This window comes from Osmia bicornis, chromosome 12 (assembly GCF_907164935.1).
Source record: "Osmia bicornis bicornis chromosome 12, iOsmBic2.1, whole genome shotgun sequence".
Lineage (NCBI taxonomy): Eukaryota > Metazoa > Arthropoda > Insecta > Hymenoptera > Megachilidae > Osmia > Osmia bicornis.
Window position 1 is genome coordinate 2,349,447 of NC_060227.1, and position 21,764 is coordinate 2,371,210.

Genomic DNA, 21,764 nt, shown 5'->3' on the forward strand with positions numbered 1-21,764 from the left:
TGCTGTAATTACTGCATCGTGCGATTAGTATACATTTCAACTTCAACTTCAATTATGTACATCTACCAGCTCGAGTATATCCTTTCACCGGAGGATCGTTAGCGCGTTATCGTGACGAAATCTCAGTTTCTCGATGCGTTTCCTGTCAACCGTACGTCCAAAGCTTCGCGAACTCCGAAAAAAACTTAATAACATAATTACTTGATAGCCGTGACAAGCAAATTATCGTCTGAATATTCATTCAGGGTTCCCGAAAAAAATGTATGTTTACACAGAGCGCACGGTTCGCTTCGAATTACTTCAGGAAAAGAGAGAAAAAGGGAGAGGACGGTTGGGAAAAATCGTTAACACGGTGCCAGTGGCCGACCGCTAATGGGGCCGAAATTAATTTCACGTAATTGGGGATACGAGAGAATGCTGCCGCGTCCTGCTGGCTACCCGTTTTACCCTAATAGGAATAAAATAAGCCCTTGTGCAGCAGTTAGCGCTCGCTCCTACATAATTGCAGCGTCGGCTGACCAACGCCGGAAATAAGCAAACGCGATTAAGGGCCGAGGAGCACGCTGTCACGCTTCTCGGCTTTTACCTTCGATGTAAGGCCCTTGCAAATTACATCGTACGCGTATTCACGTGTCTGTGCCAGCCTGTTGAAATTCGTCCGGTAATCAAGACGAGACTACCGTTTCAACTGCTCTCCTTTTTATTATCCTTCTTTCCTGAAATTCTTTCACGCGAATCATTCAGGAAATTTTCTTTGGTACTGCTCGAACTTAGTTTACTTGTTTCGATCTTTCAAAAAGAAACTGACACTCGTCGTTTTAACTTCCCGAGGTGAAAAGAAAGCGTTAATTCAAGCATTCAATTTAATTTTATACCTCGTCGTATTTGCAACATAATAATGCAACCTAGATATAATGAAATGCAGTGGAAGTCGAGCAACGAAAACATTTCTTGCCACATTGATATTCTGTCTCGATAACTTCTGTTTGCCTTATTAATGCTAACGAACTTGTTTTATTCGACGTAAAACAAGGGACTAAGGATAATAATGACAGAGCAGAAGTTAAATTCAGTATAATATATTTTCCATATAATAATTCTCGCTATACAGACATTATTTTACAAAGCATGATTTATACTATGCACTTGTTGCTGCAATTACTTAACGTTAAGTCGCACGATACCGTGAGACTCGATTCCTCTAATCGTAAGTTTTCTCGTTTCTTTTTTTTTTTATTTTTTCATTTTAAACCACGTATACCTTCCTCGTCTCGTACAACCTAATTTTATACATTCATAATACTGGTATTTCATCGGCGAATGCGAAAACGTCGTGTCCGAATCGTGTACCTCGATCCTACGTTATTCATAATAAAGACAATGGTTTCCACGATTCGGACACGTTTCTCGCGTTCTTCTACGTATACTGAAATCTGAAAAATACTTTGAAATATCTGGTTATCACGGTTGGTTTCCATCTTACGCCCTAGAAAAACATCTGCGATCCCGACGAGTCCAACCGTATGGGCCACCTTGTATCAGACTTCGTCTGCGAGCCTGGCTATTTACAGTTTAACGCGACGAAATGAAATCCTAATCGTATTTACAACGGGAGGTATCTCCCAAGTTACAAGAGTTGAGTTTAGAATCGCATCGTTAACTCGTTGCGTATTCGACTTTTTCAAAAAAAAGAAATAGAGAGAGGTCCTTTATCATTTTGCAATTTAGTCGTTCGAGGTAATAAATTGTTAACCGAAGAAAAAATATTCCTTGGGGTGCAGAAGGCAGAAGAGGATACGCAACGAGCTAATCAGCCGATCCGAAGGGAACAGGGGTGAAAAATGCTGGTCTCGTCTTTGGAACACGAGAAGCGCTCGAATAGTTCGACGGTCTCCTCTGCGTCCTCTTTTCCGACTTCTTTTTGTCGAGCGACCGCTTGTAATTTCGTGTCATTTCAGATTTCTTCCCCCGCAGGCAGATCCTCTCTAATGTCATATTAATTGTAGATTCGCGTTCGTACGCGATTGGCTCGTTTCCTGCCCGCTGATCGTTCCCGACGCTCGATCTAGTCATCTTCAAACTTATTTTCTCTCCCACCTCTCTTCCTCTTTTTTATCCGCGTCGACGAAAGTTAGTCGCTCGACGTTCGATTTTTTTACCAATTAATATCCTAACCATATTGGTGATTCCTGTCGACGAGGTTGGACTACGAATGTTTATGCAATTCCAACGCGGAGCACTTTTTTAAATATGTGACGCTGGTAGCGAACAGAAGTCGCATAGACATCCGCAGTCGCTGTTGACAAAAACAACAAACCCTTTGAGTACACAATCATCACGATCGAGCATTAAATACTGATTCACCGTACCCCTGTTCGTTCATAAACGTACCGTTCGAATCACAAACTTTGGTTAACCACACAATGCTTCCTCCGTTCTCATTATCGTGGAAATCCCGGACGTCCGTTCCGTGTCACTTCCTGCGTTCCACCTCACGAAATCGACCGTTCCAGCGTTAATTCCGTGTCAATATCGCGGAGTTTAACCCCTTTCGTTTCCACTTTCTTAGCTGCTCGAATATGAAAGACTCGAGACATCTTCGAGCCGCGGAAGATTAACCGTCCTCCTTTTCGATAGAACGCGATGGAATCTCGTCTATCGATCTTTCTTCATTATCTATGCCCTAGATATCGTGTATACTCTCCTCGTCGCTGTCCGCCCTTATACTCTGAGGGCTGTCCTCTCCGTGGATCGGTGATCGGTCGCGACTGCTGCTCCTGTCTCTCTGTCTGCTCGTCCTGTTCAGATTCTCCCTTTCAGGGCTGACTCTGTAGTAATTAGCCATCGGAAGAGCTGAATTGCCTGTTAACGAACCGATACTGTTGCTAGGACCTGCTTGAAGCATGCTGGCTGGATAGAGTCTCTCGTCCTTGCGTACGGGAGATCGTTCCCTTAACGCTGGACTCTTGCTCCTGTCCCTTTGTCTAGGTACTCGGTTCATGTTCTCCCTGTCCCTGTTGTCCGTCACTTCAGGGCTGTCTCTGTAGTAATTGCTCAGGTTCGAACTCGCCGTGAGAGTTCCAAGGGAGTTACTCGATCCAGCCTGTACCATCGTCGGTGTGTATAATCTTTCATCCTTCCTCAACGGCGATCTGTCTCTTATCACAGGACTTCTGCTTCTGTCCCTTTGCCTCGACGATCTCTCCAGGTTCTCTCTGTCCCTTCCGTCGGTTATTTCTGGACTGTCTCTGTAGTAGTTGCTCATGGTCGATAAACTAGAGCTGGCTGTCAAGGAGCCTAGCGGATTACTCGGTCCTGCCAGGATCATCGTTGGGGGGTACAGTCTGTAGGGTAGAGGTTTTTGTAAGGTCACAGCCGCGGATGCTTGCTGGAAGAAGAGTCCGTTGGTTGGTAACGCGTGTGCACCTGGGTAAGGCCAGTATCGTCCTGCCGCAGGATGCACAGGAACCGCGGCTGCTCCGCTTCCGTAAAGCTCCTGGAAAGCCGCAACTGCCATATTGTTCTCGAACACGACCATCGTCTGCCTCTTCCACTTTGTTCTGTAACGAAAATAACGAGGAAGCTTAGATTTTTATTATTTCTCCTTTTCGTTTTCGTATCATGAATAAATGTTCGTTTTCCCTGAAACGTATCCTACTTTCGTTTAATCTAACATTCTCGAGTGATTATATAGCGTTCGGGACTTAACGATCGTGTGTGGCTATTCATGAGCTGAAAAAAAAAACTCTCATGCTTTTCTACGATTTCATTAAACGCTACCTTCCTCGTCTCCTTTCCCTTCGATCGCCTCTCAATCTCCGTTCGCCTATGTAAATCTCGATCTGGGACAATTACGGTAAAACGGGTTGGCGTGCCGACGGGTGGTTACGTTGGCCACACTGTTGGCCGGCTGATTATACTAACAAATAGCCCGTGGAGTTTCGCTGCCTAATCATCGCGTATCATGCCACGCGCTCGCCACTTCCTGCGAACCTTAAAGCGCCCTTAGAAGCGAGGGTTGATACCGGCGAACAACATTCGTGAAACTCTTGGTATACACAACGAAATTCACTGTACGTGGAATATAAAACATTGTCTCTTGCCTTTGTTACTCGAATACCGTGAATTTTATAACGGCATCGGAATCGGACCAATTACGCAACTCGTTGTACTGCGTACAGTAATTATTAAAGAGCGGAGAGGAAGATTACAGTGCCGTGTCTGGATCGGGAACGTTGTGATTTAGTTCTTTCTCTCACTCGGCTTACGGCACGTTTGTTATTACTGTAAACGCAACATTACACTTCATTGTCTCGCGATTGCGTATCGTCGTCTCAGGATTACAACGTGTCATGGACAAAAATCAGCTGTTACACGGTTGCGAAGGAGCGATCCGATAAAACAATTTTTCATCGATGCAAAACACAATTTGCTTGATAATCGACGGCAGTTATACGCGTGATCGATCCTCGTTTAATATGGATTCACGCTTCGATAGTTGACGATCGAACGGTAATTACCTCTGGAATAATTAGAAAGAAAAAAAAAATAGCCAGACGAGCTTTTACGCGAAAGTACCAATAAAATTTTCACCAACCGAGCCTGTCCACCACCACCGTCAAACGTCACGATTATCCCCGACGATAAATCAGCCCGGTGGTTTCGCCACCCTCTCAATTAAAAGCCGACGATTCGCTCGCTGCGGAATTCGAGGCGATAATTAACGAGCTTCGTCGACGAGGGGGGGTGGCATTCGTTACCTTTTTTCCATAAAAACCGGCGGCACGAGATAAAAATTAAAAACAAAAAAAAAATGGTTATAGCTTCGAAACGAGGCCGCGAATTTTACGAGAGGATCCAGCAGGGGGTGGTGGTAGCGATGGTGGTGAGTTGAAGTTCGTTGTCGAGGTAATTAATAATCAGGAGATCCGTGGCTGGCAAGGGACAAAGCGGCTCTAACGGATATGCAGCTCGCACGGAAAATTCGACAATTAATATATTTTGTGGGGTGCATATAACCCAGCCCGTTCCCTCTTCGACTCGCGTTCGTCTCTCTTTCTCTGGTACTTGGTGTTGGATCGTTTGAAAATCTGGGCCACTCTCTCTCTCGATATACCCCTGCTTTCGGCCTTTTGTAACGTTCCAGCCTCGCATGGAGGGGTAGCAGTAAAATCGTTCATGAATTTTAAACAGCCACCTCTGAATCGAGCCACGATCATTTCTCATTTTTCTGCCGGCACGTTGGAGAAAAGAAGACCACCGAACGATTCAATGAAACAAGAGAAGGAGAGAGAGAGAGAGAGAGAAAGGGGTGAAAGAACGTAGACGACAAGTTGCAATGAAAACCACTCGTGCGATTATGTGATGAGTAATGTTTTTTAATACCCCCGCCAAGGGTTCGCCGGTCATTTTCGAGTGCAGCCACTCTAAAACACCCTTAATTGCAGTAGCAGCTCTTTGTATCGGCATTGAATAACCACGGGAGGGAGAAAGAGAGACGAAGGGTCGGAAGTGACGACGGAAAGAGCCGAGAGTCATTGATTTATCGTTCTCGAGAGGTTACCCAGGGGGTTGCTTAGATCTTGCCTGGAATAAAACGAAGGGTAAAAGGGGGGCGGGCTCTGGCATGGCCGAGAGAAGTGTCAAGAAACTGTAACGATTCAGCTTAATGATCGTCGACTCTTTGAAACGAAGTAAAGGGATCGTTATTCCGATGACTCTGGGAAAGATTCCTTCGATCGGTGAATCCTTGAAATTCTAACGGAAAATTTTACGCCTTTCGATCGATATCGATACGTATCGATAAGTATTCAATGGAAAGTGGTAGCGAAGTTACCTTGCTAATTCGAACATAGCAAATTGAAGCATTAGTAAGGTATCAAGAGAGTTTACTTAAATCAACGGAGGATAAAAAATGACGAGACCAACGCGCGGTTGAAAGGGGGAGGGAAATGCTGAGGGGGAGAGTTAATGCATTTATAATGGTGTTTGGAACTGGTCGGTGGTTTTGCGGTTACAAGTCCTCGCGACGCTAATGCAGCCAAGCTGTTCGTTTGCCGTAATAATAACGGCGACAGATAGGAAGGAGCATAGAATAGGGCGACATATTTTTCAATTATTATTTGCTCGACTGACTACGGGGACACATGTTCCTTCGGGGTCCACGCAGAGCGTTACAAAGGGTGAACCATGAACTGGAAGGTTGAATGGAAGGCGAACTAATTTTCCGCCGTGTTACGCTGTTAATATTTTCCTAACGTCGAACTTTGACAAATGTAATAATTGATCCTGAACCTGTTTCAAAGATCCCGTTAAACTATCTTTTTTCCAATCGGGGAACAATGTAACCGAGGAGAAAGTCGGCGTAAATATAGCAATTACCTAAAGCATCGTATCAAAGCGTGTTGCCGGAGGTAAACGCGAGCAAGCTTCATCAAGACGATCAGTTAATTAGAGACACCGACAAAAACATTTCCATTGAAACCAGTAAATTAGGTGCAAATTTTACCGCGGCAAAGGGACGTGTAGAGAAATGCAGAGAAGAAACGGCATCGTTTTTCTTTTTTTTCTTCTCTTTTCACCAGTCTCTGGTAATAGCGTGGCGACATCGCTAACGCGTCGTGTGATACATCGCAATCGTGAGAATCCGGCTTCGTTGTTTCTCCAGGCTTCTCGGTGCCCACACCGGAAGAACGTACGAGCTTCCCACGCCTGCTGGTAAACCGCTTCATAACGGATCGTCTTGATTTCTCGGCTAGCCAAATGCACTCGTTTCGATCGGATCCTTCGCCGACCACGGTTAGTCGACGGAAAAATTCGTGTCACGGAACTGTACACGATTTCGTGTTGCGATTTCAAGTCGAACGAAGGTAAGGAGGGGTTCGAAGGAATTTCACGAAATGGCTGGAAAAAATTCAGGCTAAACAGTGCCGGGACTCGTTGGACGATAAGGGAAGGGCGGTGCACGGGGATAACGATGCATTTGCATGAGCATTTTTCCACCTTCCACTCGAGTTTCTCGTCTAAAAATACATATCGAGTGGCACGGTCATTTCGTTTTAGAAAGCCACAGTTTTCTCGTTTCGTTACCGGATACCCGGGTAAATATTTCGAGGATGAAACTCACGGAATTTTTAAGAGTTTGATGCGTCTTATTATCGCCTCGGCGTCTCTATTCCCTGTTATACGCGTATTCATAGTTCTTATCCAATGTTTGTATGAGGTATTACTTCTGAATAGCCATGTAGTAAAACATTATAGCGTGTTCCATGGTTGATGGTGTGTTTAGCGCTGATGGTATATAACGAGCGCAAAACCGTGTGAAGGATTCCTGTGCCCCTTCCACGTTACAGGACAATCCTGTTCTCTGTGACGTTTTCACTTGCTCGTATTTTCATCTAAGCCGCGGGAAGCACGATGGCTTCTTCAGCTCGGAACGTAATAGAATACTCAGCTACTCCACTTTCCTCTCGTTTACCACCAATTATGAAATCAAACATCAATCTCGAACCAGCTATATTTCTGATATATCCTCGATTAAATCTTATCGAAGATTTCAACTGTGAAAATTAAGAAAAATAAATTTCCATCGCAAACTTAACGGTGATCCTTGATTCCGAGTTAATTCCACGGCTTCGATTAGCAGTCGTGTACGTACACTTGTTTACCATTAACGCTGGAGATCTTCAACGACGTTACGTGTAAAGATTAACGCCACGTTTCATTAGGAAAGAAAATCGGTACACTTGACGATCGATCGATCAGCGTGTCGTGTGTGAACGCCACTCACCATCCGATTTATGACCGCGTACGTAATTAACCGATAAGTAGGCAGCAGGAGTAACCTAACGAGTCCTAATGACTTCTGAATAATCGGGTCCGATGCGTACCGAGCGTACACGGAGGGAAAAAGCGTGGAACGAGCGGTATCGCTGATCGGTAGCGGGCAATTTAGCGTCCGAGACCGCGATCGATTTCGCGGAAAGCACGTTTTGCCGGGAGAAAATCACGGTAACTGGACGTTTTAAATGGTAGCATGGAGATTCAAGAGCGAGTAAATAGTGGTCGAGGCAAGTGTTCATTATCGGCCGGGCCGACCAGTTTCGTTTTACCGGCCTCGCTCCTTCCTCGTCGTTCTTTTGCCAGATTACCGGGCGATTTGCGAATCAAAACCGAACGCGTTTAATTACCCGTTGACCTTCGTTTACGGGAAGTTTGTTTTGCCGAGAATGTTGTCGATGCAAATTCGTGGAACGTCGATCGATCGTACCCTTAATCCTTTAAGTAGCTTTAATCTTTCAGCTGCACAGTTGTGACACGGCGTACAGTTTTATATACAATGTCCGTTTCGATGTTGAAAAATAAAGTAAAGGAAAGTCGGATCGGCGGATAGAGTCGATTTCAGGTTGTTCAGCGGCATCCTTTGTGCCCGAAAGTGGTTTTCACCGAGTCATGCAGTGGCGCCTGCAATTTCGTCCTCCCGATACTTCGCGGTCCTCCTATCTACTTTTCATCATCACGCTCGTTAGTCACGAGGATCCGGTGGTTAACGAGCACCGAGAAAAATTAAAATCTTTGACTTTTCATTGTCTTCGGGAATTACTCGGACACGCTCGATTTTCTCCACTCGAGACGAAAGGTAGAAGGAAGAAAGGTTTTTGAAAAATTATTCCACCTTCAGGAGGGAAACTGTTTCGCTGAAAGTTCTTCGAGCTCGTTAACAATCCTTCTGCCGTCTAACGGCATTCTCAACGGTGAAAGAAGAATTTCTAATCAAAGCTGATTCAATTAGACCCGACGCCCGCGCCCGCGCCCGCTTGCATTTTAATACGTACACATTGAAACGCACCTTCCTTCGCCCACTCTACATTCTTTTGTCATCGAAATGGAAGTCAGAAAACGCGGCGCTTCTAGACTTTTATTGAAAATGTGAATTTCAAAACGCGTCGCGATGCACAAAAGAATACTTCAAAGAGGAAGACGAGGGTAGTCGAGCTGCTGCTCGTTGGAATAATTAATTAATCAAACGTTTAACGCTTTAATTGAAAGTTTTTATTTAAGAGAAATGGATTAAGAGGAAAGTGCGAGGTTCGGTTCGAGGAAAAGTTGGAGATATAATGACGTTTCATGTTGAGAAATCGTTTAGCAATGAAGCGTTATAGTAGCGCATAGTAGCTAAAGGGTTAATAGGGGTCGAGGATAGCCGCGTGGAAGAAAGGTTTGCCGTCTCTGGTAGGTGGTAGTTTGCCGGAGTAAAAGGGATACAAAATCCGTCGTCGTGGCGCCCGAGGTGTGGTCGGCGCCTCCGCGAAAAGGCGCCGAGTCACTCTCTTGCCAGCTTCGTGTACCGAGCAACAAAACTTTAAGCGGGCACTTAAGAAGCCAGCCGACAGAAGCGTCACTAATTTTCCCGGCTTTTTGCGGCTCTCTTGCCAGCCTTTCGTTCTTTCGTTCTTTCATTCAAACCGACGATAATCATGGCACGCGTACTTTCATCCTTGTCGATTAATTAACTCCTTACAAGTTTCCACGGTATTTTCTCTCGCGAAACTATCGCGATTAGATCCATCCATACTTGTATAAGTAAATATTTCATCTTGAACGAAAATAAGAGCTCGAATGAACAAGTATTGGTTTTTGCCGTTTAATAAACAACCGAGAAAGATTGTCGTGCAACAAAGAAAGGCGCGAATCACGATCCTTGAACGATACTGAAAGGATCCAATAAGGCGTGGTGAACGAAAAGCCTGAAGGAACAATGGACGATTGACTTTGTATAAACGGTTGAAAACAGAAGAGGCGAAGATAAGAAAGCGTGGAAGAAGTCGATCCTGATTCGGCTCCTTGGATCGCAACATTTTCGTTACTTTGTGCGCGGGTAGAAGGGATGCACCCTCATCAGAGCTCAAGGAAGATGAGAAGCGTAACAGCCGCGGTCGTTCGCTCGTGACGGCGCGTATCGAATCCGTAAATGGAAATCGCGGCAGCCAACAAAGGCGCTGTTTACGTGGTTAAACGCAAGGATCACGGGGCCTCTTTTCGATTCTTGCACGAACATCTCGAAAAGTCACGGTATACCTCTTTCACCGAGTCTCGCGAACGTGTACACCGATAATCGAGCCAGCGTGAACCGATGGTATCTTTAGAAAACCTTCGGACGTATTCAGAATCGAAGCTTTTTTATTCGAAACGAGCGTAAAACTCGACGACAAAACAATACGCTTTGTCTTTTCAACGAAGAAAAATATCAGAAGCTTGACACGGTTACGTCAGACGGAGCTACGAGATCATCTATACCCCCATTGTGAAGAAGGATAAACGTGATCCTTTCGAAAGTATCATAAATCTCGCGAGCTTTTAATCCTACCTTCTGTTCTGGTACCATGTCTTGACTTGGGTGTCGGTCAGCTGCAATTTCGCTGCCAGCTCCATCCTGTCCTGTACGCTCAGATACTTTTGTCGCTCGAAACTCCTCTCCAGGGTTTGCAGTTGATGATCCGTGAAAGCTGTACGCGCCTTTCGTTGTTTCTTGCTTTGCGCCGAGCTCAGGGTGCCGGACGAGGAACTTTTCGGGTCGTCCTCCTTGCCGCCTGAAAGTCGTGGAACGTTCGTTTAAATCTCGCTGAAAATCAGACAGTCGGTTTACTTTATTCGTTCGATTCGTTTACTTTTCAAACGATAGGACTTTCCTTTGGAATTATTAGATAATTATTACGATTATCAGAAGTTGAACCCGATACGAGGGAACCATCCGGTTAAGAGACAAAGGTAGAGGGGTAAAGGTTTACGGGGTGGGGTGTCGAAGTCGAAGAGGCTTTATCGGTGTTCTGTAGGGGAAGTAATCGATGCGGTGGTACGGTTCGGTTTAGCTGGTCCCCGCATGGCGATCGCAGCCGCCTGCCTCTCTATCGGCTGAGAGATCCTTTTGTTCTCCGGTTCGAGTCCGCGCAGCTGAGAGCCGATTGGCTGCTATCGCGGATTGGACCACGCAGTCGCGTCGAGACGCCGCAAATTATCCCCCCGGTTCGTCGGCGCCAACGGAGAGAGGGTGGGATTCCCCGAGGAAACCGATTACACCCGATACGCGTCGGCAAGTTGCGCTTCTACGCGCGCCGACACTCGTACACGCTTGCACGCGCGCGCATCCACGCTCAGCCTCGATCAAATCTGACCCGTACACGAACGATACATACACCACTGTCCTCGGTTCATCCCCCTGAAATCCCGTTAACGCTCTTCTTTTTATTTCTCTCTTCCCGTCGCGAAAAGGACGCAATTTCCTAGCCATCTTGGTGGAACAAACGTGTCGAGGAAAAGTTCGTTTCAAAGAAAAGGTCGTGCGATTTATTTATTTAACAGTCGTTCGCAATTAGAAGAAACTTTGAAAAAAAGGTTGCACTTCGGACAGTCTTTTCTTATCAACAAAATATGTACCGAGGTATCTAATTATAGGTGTATAATCTAGAGTGCGCCATATTATGGGAAACCAGTTTTCATGCGTTTTAAAACAGTCAGTGATAAATATACTTATTAACGAACGAATTGGCGCGTAGTTGTTGGGAACATCGAAGCAAAATTCGAAGGTTCCTTATCGAAGGGTCGGAGTGAATCCCGCGAGGGGTGCAATCAGCCGGGCAAAGCCCATGGGAGACGCTCTGCGGGTTTGTAAAAGTATCTAAAGGACTGTTGTCGCGAGCTCATCGATTGGAACGGTCGTGGGTGGTGCGGAAAAGAAACGGTCTGCAGGACGAGGGTGGCGGGGAGGAAATGGATAGACGGCGCGGAGAAAGATAGGAGAGTGGAAGGATAGAGAGGCAACGGATTGAGTTAACTCGAACGAAAGCGTGGCTCTTAGCCTCCGTTTGATCGGGCAGATTCGCTCGAACGGATCCGGGACTGGTCCGCCATGTTGGCAAAGATGGCCGACGATCCCTCAGGAAAGAGGAATTTCATCGTAGACTGGAACGATTCGACAAAGACGGACAGAGACAGGGAAACGGAGGTTGGAAAACTAAATTTACTATGTGATACACTTAGAGGACGGCTACGTCTGAACCGACGCAGTCCTCCCTTTCTTTTTTTTTTTTTTTAGACGCTTCCAAGACGTTGGACTGAAACTTTTTTCACCCTCTTGGCAACCCCACCCGCAAACAGAAAAAGAGAGTTTCAAGTAACTCGAGAAGCATCGCGAAACAGTTGCTTCCTTTCCTCTTCTTCCTTCTTGCCTCCCGCGAAAAAAAAGTGCTTTTCAGACTTTCTTCTACCGTTTACTCCCACAGCACGTACCCGAAGGCTTTATCCTTCAGCTAGGATATCTTTATGGGGCTGTTCCTCGCGCTCTACATACGTTTCACTTTACCACCACCGCTAACGACGGTCAATGTTCTCGAAACGGATTCGGGAAAAATCGTTTTTCCACTAGCTGTGATTCGGGAAAAATATTGCATCGAACAGCGAAATATGGGGTTGCAGAAGTGCAACGCGAATGCACACCATTATTGTTCGAAAAGTCTGGTTTATATTTGATCGACCCTCTGCTATTTTTCTTCGTATTGTTTTTTTTTCCGACGATTGTTTTAATCCGATGAAAAATGAAGCGACTATTTTTCGAGGAAGTTCTTTCTCTCGGCGAGTACAGTAACCGTGGAAGCATTTCCAGCCACTCATTTTTCTTCCTTTCGTCGTTGACGTTATTCTCTTGACTTCCCCGCCACCTGTTTCCATTACACGACGCTTCGAGTTTCGCCCACCTTTTTTCCTTGCTTCTTCCACAACTGGATGCTGTCTCGCCGAAGAATTTTCAACAAACATCATGCATCTTCGCGTTGTCCATACATCTTCTCGGAAACTTTATTGTTCTCGCGGTATAAGTTTCCATCGATTCGTGTTTCGAAACTCTTCAGAGAAATATTTTTCGTTTGTTTTTTTATCGAAACAACGGACCGAATTTTTATACCAATAAAATTACTAGCTAACGGAATTTCCATCGAATCCGTGCAATCAAAGGGTGAATGAAAAAATAAAAAGAGAGCGTCAGCGGATCGTTTCTCTGAATTGGTTCGATTTTAACCGGTCAACCTTTCCCAGCACGGAGATTACGCGATCACATACGTGGCTTTGCGTTACTTTAATTACGTTTCGTACGTGTAATCGTTGCGGCGAACGTCAGGAATACGACGGTGCACCGGATGCACGTCGTGTATGCACCCATGAAAATTGTCGTGTTTCGTGTGCGAGGAACGGAGAGAGAAAACGAGAGGCTCGCGTGCTACGAGCCACCGACACGAGCCTCTACAATGTACAGAACGTAAAAGTGAGATTAACAGGATGTTTATCGAGCAATTATTCGCTGGCGCAATTAGTGCCAGCACGGTCGTGTCCGCGTCACCGACAGGTATCGTCTTCTCCCGACCAGTCCACCTTCTTTTTTTTTCCGTTTTACAACGAAACCGCGACACCTGCAGGATGTACAGACGATTACGGTGTGCGAGCATACCTGGCCGAGTGATTGCAGTGCTTCCAGCAAGTATTCCTTTGTTGATTCTTTTTTTTTCCAGAAAATTTGTGAAATTTTCCACTCAAGAATAGTGAAAAATTAACTCTTGAAATACTCTATTATTCACTGCAATCACGATGGTATATGCATTCTTCTTGAAAGCCTTAATGTTAGTAATAAGCTTGTTACTATCTCGCAGATAGAAAGGATTGACTAGTAGAGACTGATAGGACGGGTGTGAGCAAAGCGTTAAAAGCTCAACTGTTCAGTTTACCATAGATAAAGAGTTAACTAAAATATGTTATTGCGACTAAAAGATTTTCTTACTCTATCTTTTTAATTGCCTCTATTTAACCTCGAATTTAACGTTAAAAGACTAATGGCTGTTCAAGTCATAGGACTTAAAAAAAATATATTTCTCGTATGGAATGGTAAAATGAAATTAAGAAACATTCCCATCGGATCGCAGCCTCTTGAATCGTTCTTTTTATCGTGCGGTTTACATCTACATTCCTCGAATATTAACGGCATTGCGCCAGCTTTGCGGCTAAAAGCACACACCTGCGAACTAGTTAGTCACGGCAAAACTTGCACGACAATGAGCGAATAAAATCTCGCCGCATAATGGAACCCCGTTCTTTCGTTGCCTATTAATTAGAGCTGCAACGAAAGTGAGAAATTTGGAGAAATTCGAAAGAATTTCATATTTTTCAAAATTCCAGTCACACTCTCTCGTTTGCCCTGTTACACTGGCCCTTCTTAGTTCGCTGTGTACGCACCCTCTCTTATTGTGTACAAGGGCGACGTTTCTCGACGGGGGTAGAATCTGACCCCTCTTCTGTATTGTGTTACCGTGTCGCCACCTTTGGGGGTAGAGTACACCGGGGATAATGTTATAGGGCTAAGGTTTTATTGCCTGCCCACTCTATTTGCAGTCAACCCCGTAGGGGACAAACTGTCGTCGAGAATTTGAAAAACAAACTACGGAGATGGTGTCCAATTACTACCCCACGCGTGATATACACGGGATAATTGTTATTTAAGCGTCGATCTCACCCTAGCCCTACTGTAAGTAGTAAATCAGTGAAACAATGACTACGCGAATGAATTTTTTAATTCGGTTCCTGGTCATCCTCGAGAAGAATTTAGCCGCGATAGAGTCGAGGGCGTTTTTCGAAGGATCACGATGGCGGAATAAGGACAGGGAGGTGTCGAGTGTCGGCTTGTACAATGATCTGTCGCAGCGTGGAAACATTATAGGGAAAAATGCAATCGGGAGTTACTGTCAGATCGAATTATGCGAGCCTAAGGTTTCGCGGGGTGCATAACGAGCGCGTTTCTCGAATTTCACCAGGTGCATTCCGCGTGGCCGGTGAATAGGAATACGGACTACTGCGCCCTCGGATCGCGTCCGGCTACATAATTAGGTAGGACACGGTGTAAAGTTTTACGCGTTTTCCACGACCGCAAACACTTTTATTTTATCATCGATAAAACGTCGCGCACTGTGTTGACGGTCTTGAGAGAAATTCCATTCCATCCCTTAACATAGTCAACGAAACTGGATACAGGAAATAAATTCTCTTAAATATTACCAGTGAATTTCCATCGTATCGCGTTTCATTCACGGGAAATCATCCCTTGACGAGTTTGTCGCCGGTGAAAAGGTTGAAAGAACAGGGTGAAACGGGGACAGAGGATGTTGTAGGGTAGCAAGGGGAACAAAGTATATACTGAGCAATGAGTAGCTTACCCTAATTGCAAGTAACCAGCAGGGAGGTAGCTAGTCGTCAAGAGACTCTCAACTTCAAATCGGATTTGTTTATATTGACAAATCGAATGTTCCGCGTCCGTTGAACGAATACCACTAAAGTCTCGATCTTTCGAAAAGTTTGACCCATCGATATCATTGTAAATAGGGATTGTCAATTAGAAGACTTTAAAAGACGGTAATGTACGGGTCGGGAGGGGTCGCGAATACTGGAAATTGGAGCAGTTTCGAATGATCGAATGTCGGTGATTCGTTCCAGCAACACCGAAACTCGGTCCTTGCGACATCAAGGCCGGGCTTGGTCACGCAAAACTCGTGTTAGCGACTCGCCGAGTGGCCTGCTAGCAAGTCGTCAGCGTTCTTCTATGGGGTTCGTGAGTACACGTGTCCTACCTCCCTCTATACACGAGCTGGTATTCGTGACTACTATGCTCGCGTGTTAATTGCCAACTGCATTCGGCGTAATACGTGGAAAGAAATTTTGGCGAAGCTAGACGCTAGAGCCAATTAACCACGGTGACGTTGACGAACGGTGCTTTCTTTTTCTCGTCGTCAGAGACTGGTCGAAAATCGTACCGAGAATAGATACCCTTCGTCGTCGAGATAATAAGAGGAAGCTAACGATTTCTGTTAGATCTATTATTTCCGCCCGGTTCGGTCACGAAAGAATAGTGAAATTGCAAAATTGCAAAAGAATGGGTTATCAAAGTCGAACGGTTCGCTATCTAACGAAGCTTTCCAGATTTCTATTAGAGATTTCCACGTATCTCGAGTGTACCGAGAAGAACCGTTTTTCCATCGTTCGCAAATGAATTTATCGGTCGGAAAATAGCCGTGAGATCGGAAATTTTTCACAATACACCAAGGAATATCTTGAAGAATGCAATCAGAGTAGATGATCGTACGGTTAACTCGCTGGAACACGTGCAAACCAGCCGGTGTTTACAAAGTGGCCGATCTTAGATTAAGCGAACGTGATTAATTATTCTAGCGCTAGCAGAGTCAACCGTTTGAAACAATACACTCTGACCCGATTAACTTTCTTCCTGTACAATGATGTTTCCCTCGGGTAGTCGTCATAGTTTTTCAACACCTAATGCTTAACCTTCCTTTTCAAAGCTTCTTTTTTTTACATAAAAATTGTAACTTTCTGTAAATACTGTCCATTTAGAAGCTTTCTAAGAAGGAATCCCTGCGATGTACGGTTGGTATCGCGATAAAAAACACTGAAATGGTCTGTTTATGGGTAATGCAAAGCGAGGTCAACACTGTCAACGTTGGAACGAGCTAGTTAAGAGGATTTCCGATCACGAATCTCGTTAAGAAAACGTTGAAAAGCAACCGTGCGAATCCCAACGACAGCGGTGCGCGACTGTCTGTCGTTGGAACGTTAGCGAAGGAATGTTTAGCTAAATAACAGCCTGTCGATTCCCCTTGCGACAAGTTTCTCCGACTGCAGTAAAACAGTAAAATTACCGACGATTTTGATCGATTAAAATTCCGGCCGCGAAAGGTTAAAGGGTTGCGCCCTTGCGCTTCGGTACCGTTGAGACTTTGAAATCTCTGACGTTTAGAAGGACACCTTTTGACGCGGTGGTAAGGACGCGTTCGGTGCCTCGACTATCCAGAGCACACAGGATTAATCCTTGGCCAAGATAGTCTCGTCAAAAAGTTGACAGCCGGTTCTCGTTTGTCAGCCTAGTCTCTCGCATATGCGAAGCGTAGAATAAAAAAAGAAAGAAAGAAAGAAAAAGGGGAGTAAAAGAAGAGCTGAAGTCGGAGCCTCTTTCGTCTCGGTGGCTAGAAGAGAGAGAGAGAGAGAGAGAGAGAGAAAGGTGCTCTCATAGAATTCCTAATCCGCGCGGAGATCTAAACGGTTGCCAATCATTTCCGGTTCTCGGATTAGTCGCGCGCGAAAAGTCGGCGGATCCCTTGTAAGGGCGTGAAACTGGCTGTGGCCCACGGACCTTCCGGCTCCACGCCAACCGACGCCAACAATACAACCCGGGGACGAATGTTGGCTTCGTAAGCGGATTACAAACGATTTGTACACGCGCCCGAAAAATATCTCTATTTTGCGAGTCGCGAGACCGGCTCTTTCACGCGTTTCTACGCTCGTCGAATTATACCCGACCTTCGATCGCGATCGTTCCTCGCCTTTTCACCGTATCAGAAATGGCAAAAACTCTTCCATCGCAATCGTAGTCTTCCCGTGAAAATAATTGTGAGAATTCACTGATTTTAGATAAGTCTAACACCTGTCGGCGGTAATGAGGCGTTCGATACCTCGTGTTGCAAATTCAATCACGCGATATCTGCCAATAATTTTTATTATATCTTGACATTTATTCGAAAGAAATTTTCATTCCAAGTAGAATTATGGTACTCTGTTCTCAACGGTGACACTTATTGTGGTACAGTTTGCATCAGATCGTATCTAAAGGAAACGTATAAAAATCTACGAGTGATCGCGGAAAATTGTCGAGACCGGTGCCATGCCGGCATGTACGACGGCAATTACATCGGCGTTACTCCTTCTAATTGGCTTTCATTAATTCTTTATTGGACTGAACGAGCCATGGTGGACGGACTCGCGGCGACCGTCAATTACTCCCACGAGATTAGAATGTACGCATAAAGCAGATACAAGATAACTACTCGCTAATAATCACCCTCTTTCCAATATTAAACCCTTTCGCTGCATCGTTGTCTATCGATCAGTAGAAACTTCATAGACGATTAGCTTGCGAGTAATTTATCGTTAACGACGAACCGAACGAAACAATTTACTAAACAGCATTTCGCAAAACTGGTAAATCGGGATGGAAAAGTGTTAGAAAAAAAAAAAAAAAAAAAAGGATATTTCGAAGGCGTTGATAGATCGGCGAGGATGGAACGCGTCTAATCATCGGTTCGATCATCCGGAAAGCGTGCTGGCCAGCAATTACAACGCCGTTACTCCTTCTAATTGGCCTTCATTAATTCTTCAGTGGACGCCCGGCGACGATTAGCCGCGTGAGGTTAACCGCGACTGATAACGGCCTCGAGCGTACGCTGTTTAGTCGAAAGAAAAGCGTCGACCAGGCACGATATCGGCCATTTATCGCGACACACTCTTCCCTAGCCACGTTTCAACCTTTCGAATCGCATTTCGCGATCGCTCCCTCTTTTGCTAGACGATAGATCTGCTCCGTACACCCCTTTTTCCACTAGTATTTTCCTTGCTATGGATATCAGTTCGGCAGGGACGATGATTGTTGGACAAACATGATCATACTTGATCGCTTATTACGTCTAAATCAATGAAATTAGGGTAACGATGTTGAATCTTGTATCGATAGAGAACGATGATATTTGGCGAGAATAGGAATTGTTCGGAGGAGGATAAAAGGTTCTTTCCGTTTTTGCAAGAAAACCGTGTTCCGTTTGGTTCTCACAGTCAGAAGCGGTATTAGTGCTCGGAACCGTGTCTCTAATCACGTAGCCGTAGTCATGCGCGTAATTGTTCTTAATGTACTTTTTGTGGGAAACAAGCCGATTACGATGTAAGCGTATGAACTTAGCCTCGAAGGAAAGTGCCGGTGGAACGTCGATCGACGACGAGCCACGTAAAACGGGAATGGGAACCGTCCTGGCAGCGGGATAAAAAGAAATTTAAAAAAAAGCAGTCGCAAATTGACGGAAATTGTTTCGAGATGATTGGTATTAACCGTACTTTTGCTCGATGCCTCGCCAACTCGAAGTCGGACTCTGACGAATGACCGTAATTAAAATTCTTTTTTCTTTTTCACCGCGATAATGTCCGATGTTCGCCGTTTATACAAACAAGGAAACGATCTCGGATAGGAATTTCCAGTCGCGTCTCGAGGGAAAAGAAAATTTATAAACGGTAACCGAGTACGGATAATGGACGGAAGTGTCGAAACGGTCAGCTTCGAGGGAGTAATAACGATTCGGGATTCCATTAACCTGAAAAAAACCGCGGAGCCCTCTAATTAGGTGGACAAAGCCGAAAACGAACAAGTTCTATGAAATTTCGAAACCCAAATCGATCACGAGATATTACGTTCACCGTTCTGAAGGGTCAACACCCGTGGAGTATCGGTGAATTAAAGAAGAGGACCGAGGTAAACAGGTCAGAAATGATGAATGAAGGAAGCCATCGATTCGTTTCTTCCTCGATCTCGTCGATCAAAGATCTTCCTTCGGCAATAACCTTTGCGATAACTCGACGAATTACCTCCAGATCCCATCAAACTTGCTCGTTAAATTTATCAGCGTACCGGGATCGAAAAAGAGCAGATTAAAAAGGGTGGAAGAAAGAAGTTTCAGTTATTCGAAATCGGCAAACAAGAATACCAGCCTTAAACGGTTGAAATGAAAGTTTACGGGAGAGAAGAATCGAAGGTAACAAATGAGGGTAAGATAATTAAAGCGTACGGATCGGCGAGGTCCAATTTGAGACCATTAAAATGCTTAAACGATGTCGGGACAGAAGAGGGGCTTCCAAGAGGAAGACCTTTTTTCATCCGCCGGGAAATATTTGATTCCCGAAGCGTTTCGTTCCGCAAGCCAGCAGCGACGGACGACTCGGGTCTCTCTCGCCGAGTGGAACATCCGGTCGGGACGGTAGTCCGGCCCATAAATGTCCTTGACACCTCTGCGTGAAAGTCCACGCGGCACAGGTGACCAAACCGAATGGTGAAAATTAATTTCGCGCCTCCTTCGGCTCTCCCTTTCCCTCCTCGTTCTTAACCAATTAACAATCGTCTCGTCCGGGAACACGATCGAAGGCTACGCGTTGATACTCGAAATCACGTCCAACCGTTTCGCGTAACGACATAATCGTCGAACGTTCGCGTTTGTTTCGCGGAAATCTCCGGCGAGCCGATGAAACCGAGATAAGGACATAATTGACCGCTTACCATTCGAAGTAACGGAAGCACCATCGTGATGACTGGCGTCGCTATCCTCGTCGAGATTGCTGTTGCTCAACGACGTCCTCGACTGGTGTCTGACACTTAGGTCCCTGGGTGTCGACGGTGGGCTACCGGGTGGTTCTTGCGTTTGCAGACCCGCCTGGTGCATCTTGCTGGACGCCCCTCCGAGAATATCGGTGATCATGAAACGTGATCTCTGGGGCATCGTGGTCGATGCGTCTCCGCGTTCCAAACCGTTGTTACCAGCGTGATTATTGTTCCTCGCGTCGAGTCCGTTCGACAATCGTTCAACGTTAACTCCGTTCCTCTCGACGATGTTTTCGAGCCGATGCGCCTCCAGGCCGGACATCCTGCTCAGGTTGAGACCGTTATTGGCCACGGTGACGCCGCTCAAAGCCGCCACGTGGTGGTTCTGATGATGATGGACCGTCATCACGGTAGACGTAGGTGGTTCGTTCGGGCTACGGGCACCTGCAGGTGCCTCTGTCGCCACCCCAGGACTCGCCCGGTACCTGGGAGACAGAATCTTGCCGTCGGTGACCGCGTCGCGTTCGTCAGGATTCCTTTTCGCTGATTCGTATTCCTCTTAGACAGCTACCAACTGCACTTCACTGTATCCTAGATTGATATCCAATCCCGGACCGTTGATTCTTCTTCCGGTGTCTCTTCGCCTTCGACACTCCCATCGATTCGAGTCAGAATTAATTAAAACGAACGATCAAGGAAGCTCGCGGTTGATTTCGAAGCGAGAATCGAGAGTAAATGGCGCGTGAGATGGTCGTGATGCACCTTGCGCTTCCGCCCGTTCACTCGGTCGCTCCACCTCCGCATCCACCTTCCTTCTCTTCTTCCTTCTCTCGTCGTCGTCGTTGTTATTGTTGTTCTTAGCCGCAATTAAGGGGCCGCTCCGCTGCTCTCGTCGGTTAATTGCTAATTGGCCGCTCAACATAATTGCCACGCGTAACAGCTAGCCCGCCGGCCATTTCCGCTTTCCTTTCGCTCCTTTTCTTCGCCCGTTTAATTATCTGACAGAGTAAACCTCCTTCTCGTTTCCTCGCGATCGCAACGATGAACACGATCGAAGGTTCTTCGTCACAGAATTAATCAAACACGATCGTTGACCGATCGATCACCGAACCATCGAACGTCTTTTATCCGGAAATACAACTTGCACACTCTTGCCGTTTTGAAACGCGACTGGGTTCACTTTGCCGATCGATCCCGATCACCAACTCGCGCGCAACGAGGAGCCGGAAGGAACTGCGCGGCAATTACGAGATGCACCGAGATCACGATATCCTTTTTCCGGCTCGAAGGACAGAGAGGAAGAGCGTTAAAATCTATCGTGTTGTCTGTCTGACGAGGGAGCGGTTGGATGCTTGGAGCGAGGCGTGCGTGTGCATCGGGTTGCCTCGACTGATCTGCTCGCACTGAGCGGACCAGGCGCCTCCGCTCGTTCCTGGGGCGGCCATATCGCTGTTCTGGCACGCCCTAAACATTCCCCTCTGTCGTTCTTCCTCCGCCAATCCGCGTACGCGGCGTTAACTAGCCGGCCAAT

General features: G+C 45.9%; 2 protein-coding genes across 3 annotated transcripts in view; one reads left to right on the top strand and one right to left on the bottom strand.

Annotated features, from left to right (window-relative positions):
- Positions 1-21,764, top strand: part of LOC114873201 (phosrestin-2-like) — a 111,833-nt gene that overhangs the window by 23,396 nt on the left and 66,673 nt on the right. The gene's annotated exons all lie outside the window — the stretch shown is intronic.
- Positions 1,106-21,618, bottom strand: LOC114873202 (homeobox protein B-H2-like). The gene is made up of 3 exons (XM_029181278.2): positions 20,192-21,618; positions 10,367-10,589; positions 1,106-3,560 (listed from the first exon to the last, which is right to left on the bottom strand). Exons 1-3 carry the CDS (start codon positions 20,637-20,639, stop codon positions 2,684-2,686), a joined length of 1,548 nt encoding a protein of 515 aa, XP_029037111.1. The 5' UTR covers positions 20,640-21,618; the 3' UTR covers positions 1,106-2,683.

Excerpts from the sequence above, each read along its gene's own strand:
- LOC114873202 (XM_029181278.2), bottom strand. The coding sequence starts at position 20,639 with ATGACGGTCCATCATCATCAGAACCACCACGTGGCGGCTTTGAGCGGC. Across the intron at positions 10,590-20,191 it reads TGCTTCCGTTACTTCGAATG|GCGGCAAGGAGGACGACCCG; the intron begins GTAAGCGGTCAA and ends CACGACTTTCAG. Across the intron at positions 3,561-10,366 it reads ACATGGTACCAGAACAGAAG|AACAAAGTGGAAGAGGCAGA; the intron begins GTAGGATTAAAA and ends TTTTCGTTACAG.